General features: G+C 52.6%; 1 protein-coding gene across 1 annotated transcript; it reads right to left on the minus strand.

Moving 5' to 3' along the window:
* Positions 1-30: 30 nt before the first annotated feature.
* LOC134292364 (2-acylglycerol O-acyltransferase 3-like) lies at positions 31-4,967 on the minus strand (the record flags this gene model as incomplete). The annotated part of the gene is made up of 5 exons (XM_062957012.1): positions 4,928-4,967; positions 2,625-2,768; positions 1,746-1,853; positions 498-568; positions 31-303 (listed from the first exon to the last, which is right to left on the minus strand). Coding segments are annotated over exons 2-5 (522 nt in total), but the record flags the coding sequence as incomplete, so codon positions are not given.
* Between the last annotated feature and the right edge of the window lie 4,175 nt (positions 4,968-9,142).

Consider the following 9,142-nt stretch of genomic DNA (forward strand, 5'->3'; position numbering starts at 1 on the left):
CTTCCTTCCTTCCTTCCTTCCTTCCTTCCTTCCTTCCTTCCTTCCTGCCCTCCGCTCCCTTCCCTCCCCGCGCATGCGCACTGCCCGCTGCCGCTCACCGGAGCTCATCATGTACTCGCGGTAGACGGGGAGGTGGAAGAGCCCGGCCAGGAGCGCCAGGTGCGGGCGGACTCCCGGGAAGAGGCGCGAGAAGCCCGTGGCCTCCGTGCAGAAGGCCGAGAACGCGCCCGCGCAGATGATCCCGTGCGGGTGCGCGCCCACCACGAAGTTCCGCGACGCCGGCAGCTCCGCCGTCTTCACCAGCTGACAAAATCACCATCATAAAATAAATAATAAACAATAAACAATAATAATAACAATAATAACTAATAATTAATACAATCAATAATACAATAAATAAATAAACGAGTTCACCGGCGGAACTCACCGGCGCGGGGCTGGAGATGGAGACCCTCTCCATCAAACCAACCCACCCACCCCCGCCCCTCCCACCGCACCTTGATGGGGAAGTAGTCCCGATGCAGCTCCCAGATCCTCCAGCGCCGCATCCAGTCGCTCCGGCGGCCGCCTGTCAATCAAAGAGAGGAGTCCGTCACCTAGAGGCAGGCCTGTAGCGAGGGGGCGGTTTTAGGGGTTCAAACCCCCCCCCCCCGAAATTTTTCAGGTTATAAAAAAAAACTGGTTTACTCATGAATTTTAACTGGTTAACCAAATCCCCATGCTAAGTCTATGAGACGCAAAACATTAAGAGTCCCTCCAGGCACTATCTCAAGCAGATATTGACAGGTTTGTAGCGGGAGGGGTGTGTGCTAGGGGTTAAACCCCCCCCCCCCCGAAAAAATTTCTGGCTACGGCCCTGCCTAGAGGGTCCGTCCCAGTGTCTGTCTGTCTGCCTGCCTGTCTGTGCTGGGGAGCCCCCCCCCATCTCTTCTCCGAGCCCGACCCATTCCGAGACACCCAGGCATGTGCAGAGGGAAGGCAGCATCCCCTCTGTTTGTGTACAAGCTTTACAGTTGTGTTTATTCTGCCTCTGTTCTTCACATTCTTATAAATATAAGCGATCCCAGGCCTGGGCCAACTTCGGTCTTCCCTCCAGGTATTTTGGGCTTTGACTCCCACCATTCCTGACACCTGGAGCGAGGGCCGAAGTTGGCCCAGGCCTGAGCCATCCTGAGAGATGAGTCATAAGGTCAAGGGTTTCCCCCGACCTGAAGTCCAGTCGTGTCTGAGTCTGACTCTGGGGCTTGGTGCTCATCTCCATTTCTAAGCCGAAGAGCCGGCGTTGTCCGTAGACACCTCCAAGGTCATGTTACCTTCCCGCCGGAGCGGTACCTATTGATCTACTCACATTTGAATGTTTTCGAACTGCTAGGTTGGCAGAAGCTGGGGCTAACAGCGGGAGCTCATCCTGCTCCCCAGGAGTTGGCCCAGGCTTGAACTATCCTGAGAGGTAAGTCATAGAATCCTAGAACTGGAAGATACCACCAGGGGCGCCCAGTCCAGCCCTTCTGCTATGCAGGAACACACCGTCAAAGCCCTCCGAACAGATGCCCATCCAGTCCGAGTTAAAAGAAGGAATCTAATAAATTAATAAATACTTATTTGCTTATTTATGAGACTCTTTCTTTGAAGATTTGGCCCTTCTGCGGCTGTTTGTGGTGGGAATGGGGGGGGGGGGGGGGCGAGGGGAGCCAGAGCGGAAGCGGCTCCGCCTCTGGAGGGAGGGGGCGTCGCTCGGCACGTGCCTCTCTCGGGGGTCCCCCAGTCCGCGGCCCACCAGGCGAAGTAGAGGACGGAGACGGGCCAGAAGGAGGTGAAGAGCAGGAAGAGGAGCAGCGCCGAGAAGAAGAGACCTGGGGGAAATGGGGGGGGGGGGGGGGGGGGGAGAGAGAGAGACAGGTCAAGGTGTGTGCGGAGGGGTGCGCAGGATGGGAGAATGTTATATCCTCTCAGAATATCTCCCATTATTAATATTAATAGGTTAAGGTAAAGGTAAAGGTAAAGGTTTTCCCATGACGTTAAGTCCAGTCCTGACCGACTCTGAGGGTTGGTGCTCATCTCCCTTTCTAAGCCGAAGAGCCGGCGTTGTCCATAGACACCTCCAAGGTCATGTGGCCATAGGCATGACTGTATGGAGCTCTGTTATCTTCCTGCCTATTGATCTACTCACATTGGCATGTTTTCGAACTGCTAGGTTGGCAGGAGCTGGGGCTAACAGCGGGCGCTCAAGCCGCTCCCGGGATTTGAACCTGGGACCTTTTGGTCCGCAAGTTCAGCAGCTCAGCGCTTTAACACACTGTGCCACCAGGGGCCCCATTAATATAAATATAATAATAATTTTATAATAATATAATAATGTATAATTTATTTATAGTGTTAGAAGCGAATTGAGAATACAGTTATAAGGTATACAAAAACCATAAAGTTAAAAACTTGGCATTATGCTGATGTATTACAATAATAATATGTCCTAATAATGTAATAATAATAATAATAATGTATAATACTAATATAATCCTCCTCCTCCGCCTTGGGCTTGGAAGATATTCCCGCAATGGGAGGAGGGAGGGGGAGGGGGGAAGGAGGGGTCGCCCACCCCCACCCCCCCCCAGTCCCGGACCTACCGAAGAAGAGGAAGGTGAGCACCCACTGGAAGACGCTGAGGGCCTCCAGGTGCTTCCGGAGCGCAGGCATCGTGGCCCCCCGTCAGTGGCAGGTCGCGCAGGGGTCGTGGGGTCACTGCCACTCGAGGCGGAGGAGGAGGGGTCCTAGAAGGAGAGACAGGATGGGAGGGGGGAAATCCACGCGCGACGCCCCTCCCTCGCTGGAAGATGGAGTAAGCAAGGGGCGCGGTGGGCTGGGGAGGGGTCTCTCTCTCACCTGGCGGAGCCTGTCCCTCGGGATCCCGGGATGAAGGGGAGGGAGGGAGGGAGGGAGGGGGTCCCACCTGTGGACCCACCTTGCCCCGCCCTGCCCCGTCGCGCGCCCTTTGTCCCCGGGGCAGGTGCGGGGGCGGGGCGGGGCCAGGCGCACGGAGTCTTTCCAACCTTTGATCTCCACGCAAGAAGGGCCCAGAAAAAAAGGGGGGGGCAAGGCAGGGCAGGGCAAGGCTCGTTCCCCCCCCCTCCCGCGTGTCATCCCGACCACCCTGCCAGGAAGGCTGGGGGGCTGGACAGGCTCCGAGGTAAGCACCCCCCACCTCCACCCACCCATCGATCTATCCTACTGCGTCGTGTGAAATGGGGAGGAAGGGGGGGGGGGAGAAGAGTTGGAAGGGACCACGTGAGTCATCCAGTCCAAGCCCACCCTGTCATGCAGGAAAAGCACAATCGAAGTAGCCCTGGCAGATGGCCACCTAGCCTCTGTTTCAGAGTGTCCAAGGAAGGAGCTTCGGCCACACTCTGAGGCAGGAGAAGAAGAAGAAGGAGAAGAAGAAGGAGAAGAAGAAGGAGAAGGAGGGGGGTCTTCACAGGTGAGAGAGATGAATGGCGAAGCTAACACAGGGAACGAGGCCTGGCTGGACAGCAGGACGCGTGGAAAAGATCTCGGAGTCCTTCTCTTGTCCTCTGCCCTGGTCAGACCACTTTACCTGGAATCCCTCTGCGTCCCATTCTGGGCACCGCCATTGAAGGGAGAGGTCGACTCTAAGCTGGGAGGCGTCCAGAGGAAGAGGGAGACTCAAAGGATCAGGGGTCTGGAGAAGAAGAATCCCTATGAGGAGCGGCTGAAAGAGCTGGGCCTGCTGAGCCTGCAGGAGAGAAGGCTGCGAGAGAGGAGACAGGGGGAGGGCCAGGGATCAGGATGCGAGTCCCAGGGAGGAGGGAGGGAGGGGGCTTCCTTTCTGCTGCCCTGGAGACTCCGACGAAGTGGAGCAAGGGCTTCAAACACCAGGAAAGGAAGGAGATTCCACCCGAACATGAGGAAGAACTTCCTCCCTGTGGGAGAGAGCTGTCTAGCAGTGGAACTCTCTGCCCCAAGGGAGTGTGGTGGAGGCTTTGAAGCAGAGGCTGGATGGCCATCTGTCGGGCGTGCTTTGGGTGAGGTCTCCCTGCTTCGTGGCAGGGTGGGGTTGGACTGGATGGCCCGCGGGCCCTCTCCCAACTTTAGTAGGAGTCTATGAGGAGAAAAAGAGGAGGAGGAGGAGGTGCCCAGGCCTTCTAAACCTGCTTCAGCCCCCCCCCCCCGGCCATTGCCCCCCCTTCTCTGTCCGGCTTTGACCCAACGTGGGAGGAAGCAGAGCGGACTTTGCAGCCTCCTCCCGCGGGTCAAAGGTCTCCGCCTCCTCGGAGCAGGCAAGGGGAGGGGCGGGGGCTGTGAGTTTGGACCTCCCCCTCCTCTTCCCAGGTCAGGCCGCCCCCCCCCCCTCTCTCTCCCACAAACACGCAGAAGCAGACGCAGAAAGGCGCTCGGCGGGGACTTTGACCCCAGACAGTGACCATAGGAAGGAACACGTCGGGCCCGGCGATGGGAAGGTCAAGAGCGCCCCCTCCTGGAGGAATGGCTCCCTCGCAAGGCCGGGGCCGGGCGCCCCTCCCCACTCGAAAGGAAAGGGGGCAATAATATATTCGCCCTCACAGCCCTCCCCCATGAACCCCCCCCTCCCCCGCTCTGCCCCCCCCCCCTTAATGGCACCCCCCCCCCCCCACTCCGAGGCCTATCTGGCACCCGCACCGGCTTCCTTCCGGGGTTTCTATGGAAGCCTTTTGGGCCAAAGAGGTTCCGTCCGAACCCGCAGGACCGTTGCCACAAAGCGCGGCGTCCGTTCAGAGCTTTCCTCGCCCCCCCCCCCCCCCCCCAGGAGAGAGGGTCCTCCCGCCCCCCTGAGGCCTAAAAATAGCCTCACTCATTGGCTGAAGAGCGGGGTAAGAAGTTACTCTAATTATTATTATTATTAATAATATTAATAATAATAATAATAATAATTCACCATCTTCCTCTGCCTCAACAGTGAAGCCTATCCCAAGCCTGGCCCCCCAACTGCCCCCCCTCCTCCTTCGTAGGGGCGGACAGGGAGGGGAGGGGGCATCTGTGGGCAAGAGAGGGGCGGGGCCAAGTCCTCTTTTGGACTGGAAGGCCCATTAACCACCAACCGGAAGTGTGGCCCATTGGTCTGGAGTTTTCTGTTGCCCCCCCCCCCCCAATTGCTCTGGTCCCCTCCCAAATGGCCCCACCCTGGGGTCTCCTCCCATCAAAAATAAAGATTATTTTATTTTATGACACAGCAAACAAGATAGTTATTACAGTAGAGTCTCACTTATCCAACACTTGCTTATCCAACATTCTGGGTTATCCAACGCATTTTTGTAGTCAATGTTTTCAATATATCGTGATATTTTGGTGCTAAATTCGTAAATACAGTAATTACTACATAGCATTACTGTGTATTGAACTACTTTTTCTGTTAAATTTCTTGTATAACATGACGTTTTGGTGCTTAATTTGTAAAATCATAACCTAATTTAATGTTTAATAGGCTTTTCCTTAATCTCTCCTTATTATCCAACATATTCGCTTATCCAACATTCTGCCAGCCCGTTTACGTTGGATAAGCGAGACTCTACTGTATTATTACTATTATTATTATTATTGTATGACACAGCAAACAAGATAGATATGCTGGATTTCGTATCAAAAAATCACAAGTCGGACACTTTCCAAGTGTCTAGGACTGTGTGATGTATTTTCTGATGATGTGGCCTTTTGCAGTTGGCAGATCGTGATTTTGTCAATGCCTACTGTTTCCAAATGCCGGCTGAGATCTTTTGGCACGGCACCCAGTGTGCCCATCACCACCAGGACCACCTGCACTGGTTTCTGCCAGAGTCTTTGAAGTTCAATCTTGAGGTCCTGAGAGCGGCTGAGTTTTTCCTGTTGTTTTTCGTCAATGCGACTGTCACCTGGGATGGCAATAATTAGAATAATTGCCATTATTATTATTATTATTATTATTATTATTATTATTATTATTATTATTATTTTGATAGCTGCTGTTTCCATTCCCCTCTCTTATGGCTACATGTGCTAGAGATGAGTGGGTAGATCTCCCCCTCACCCTCCCCCTACTTACATTCCAGTCTCAAAGACCTCCTTTGACCCCTTCTCTCTGTCAAGTCATAGAATCCTAGAGTTGGAAGAGACCACATGGGCCATCTAGTCCAACCCCATTCTACTCTGCAGGAAAAACACAATAAAGTACCTCCAACAGATGGCCATCCAGTCACAATAATAATGATGATGTTGGAAGAGACCACGTGGACCATCTAACCCAACCCCCTCTGCCATGCAGGAAAAGCAATCAAAGCCCTCCTGACAGATGGGTATCCAGCCTCTGTGTAAAAGCTTCCAAGGAAGGAGCTTCCATTGGACTCTGAGGCAGAGAGTTCCACTGCTAAACAGCTCTTACATTCAGGAAGTTCTTCCTAATGTTCAGGGGGAATCTTCTTTACTGTCATTTGAACCCATGGCTGCACTGAGTCCATTGGAAGCAAGCTGTCTCCCTCTTCCTTCTGACACCCTTTCACATATGTAAGCAATGCATGACTCTCATGTCTCCTCTCAGCTTTCTCTTCTGCAGGATAAACAGACCCAGTTCTGTAAGATGCTCCTCAGAGGGATTATTCATGGTCTCCAGACCTTTGATCCTTTCAGTTTCCCTCTTCTTCTGGACACTTTCCAGCTTATCCCGTTTTAATTGCTTTGCCCAGAATGGGACACTATGGTTCCAGGTGAAGAGGTCTGACCAAAGCCGAACAGAGAGGCACCAGGACTTCCCTCAATCTGGACACTCGACTCCATTGGATGCAGCCCAGCATCCCATTGGCCTTTTCAGCTGCTGCATCACACTCTTGGCTCACGTTCAACTTGTTCTCCACGAAGTCTCCAAGGTCTTTCTCACATGGACTGAGAGGGAGATCCCACTTCTACTTGAGGCAAGGAACACCTTGCTTCTTGACTCACTTGAAGAACTGCCCTCACTGTCAAGACAAAGGTCTTTGAGGTCACTCTCTTTCCAGTTTTCCAAGGCAGTCAACAATCTCCTATTACACCATGTAACACGATTTGTGTTCCTGGGTTATAAATGTCATTTCCTAATTGGTACTATCATAAAAAAAAACATGGAAAAGGGTTATTAAACTACAAAAATGTTGTTTTTTGTGAGGGACATCACCCTGCAGCACTTTTTGGCCTAGTTTTCCAATGAGTCTCAACCAATTCAACATAGTTTGTGGCATGCATAAAAACAAAGTTTCTGGAGTGGAACAACCACTGTACTGTACTTCCAAAGTCATGGCAACATAATTAAACAGGAAATAACACTTTCAAACCAGGAACAGAAAATGTTTTAAATTTTGTAACAAAGTGTAATTTGAGTACGAATCTCACCAGGTTTTGGAAGCTAAGCAGGGCCAGCCCTTGTTCGCAGTTGGAGGGGAGATGGGATTTAGAAATAAAAAAACTGGCAAAACCACCTCTAAAGAATATTCCTTGCCTAAGGCTGTGTCTACACAGGGTCGAGTTAATGCAGTTTGACACCACTTGAAGTGCCAGGGCTCAATGCTGTGGGATCTTTGGGAGTGGTAGTTTGGTGAGACCTTGTCCAACTACAGCACAAGGGTCACCTTGCAAAACTACAAATGTCAGGATCCCTTTGCATTGAGCCCTGGCAGTTAAAGCGGTATCAAACTGCGCTCATTCAACAGTGTGGCTGCACCCGAAGAAAAATACTCAGAAATTCAAATTTTGTTCCATGGTGTGATTGACTGCAAAGCTTGCAGATTGTGGTGCGGCCTCCAAGGGACACCTGCTTGGCTACTCTTAGATGCCGATGGCCTGGATCAGGAATGCCTGCACCCACTCCCCACTGTGGGCCTGCGAGCGCTCTTGCCCTTTAAGTCCCTGGCTTGTCCCTCAGATGTCGCAAAGGGGTCTTGCAACATGTTGAGGGCACAGGGCTGTTGGCTGCAGTTTAGGAGGCCAAAAGCAATGAAGTTAAGCAAAGGAAAAGTTCAGCTGTGGGCTTCCCCTCACCCTTGACTCCCTCCAATGAGAAGCAATGGGCTAAATGGACATTTGCCTGCCGGCCAGGACAATGCCACACTGGGACAGGGGAGGGCCCACACCTGGCCCACCAAGTCAACAGACTATCCCTGCTGCTGTTTGTATGCTTGCAAACATACATACACACTTATAGATCCAACTCTAGGCTGCCCTTTTATGGCTCCAGACCTGGCCCTTTGGCTCTGGGAAGCCATGCTCAGGTGCGTAACCCAGACAGGTGTGTTTTGTAGGTAAGTTTGTTGCTGCTAAAAAAGATGAAGGTTTCCCCTGACGTTAAGTCCAGTTGTGACTGATTCTGGGGGTTGGTGCTCATCTCCATTTCTAAGCCAAAGAGCCGGCATTGTCCGTAGACATCTCCAGGTCATGTGGCCACTGGTATGATTGCATGGAACGCCATTACCTTCCCACAGGAGCCCCGGTGGCGAAGTGAGTTAAAGCTCTGAGCTGGAGACCGAAAGGTCCCAGATTCAATCCCCGGGAGCAGCGTGAGCGCCCGCTGTTAGCTCCAGCTCCTGCCAACCTAGCAGTTCGAAAACATGCCAATGTGAGATCAATAGGTACCGCTCCGGTGGGAAGGTAACAGCACTCCATGCAGTCATGCCAATGGCCACATGACCTTGGAGGTGTCTACCGACAACGCTGGCTCTTCTGTTTAGAAATGGAGATGAATCCCAACCCCCAGAGTATGAGTAGATCAATAGGTACTGCTCCGGAGGGAAGGTAAGGGCGCTCCATGCAGTCATGCCCATGGCCACATGATGTTGGAGGTGTCTATGGACAACGCCGGCTCTTTGGTTTAGAAATGGAGATGAGCCCCAACCCCCAGAGTATGAGTAGATCAATAGGTACTGCTCCGGAGGGAAGGTAAGGGCGCTCCATGCAGTCATGCCCGTGGCCACATGACCTTGGAGGTGTCTACGGACAACGCCGGCTCTTCCGCTTAGAAATTGAGATGAGCACCAACCCCCAGAGTCAGACTGACTTACCGTCAGGGAAAACCTTTACCTTTTTTGTTGCTGCTACGCCTATAGTTTTGCCCAGAGAAGCTTCCCCTTCGGCTTGGATACACAAAAGGCAGAGGTGA

The sequence above is a fragment of the Anolis carolinensis genome, chromosome 6, assembly GCF_035594765.1.
Source record: "Anolis carolinensis isolate JA03-04 chromosome 6, rAnoCar3.1.pri, whole genome shotgun sequence".
In the NCBI taxonomy this organism is placed as follows: domain Eukaryota; kingdom Metazoa; phylum Chordata; class Lepidosauria; order Squamata; family Dactyloidae; genus Anolis; species Anolis carolinensis.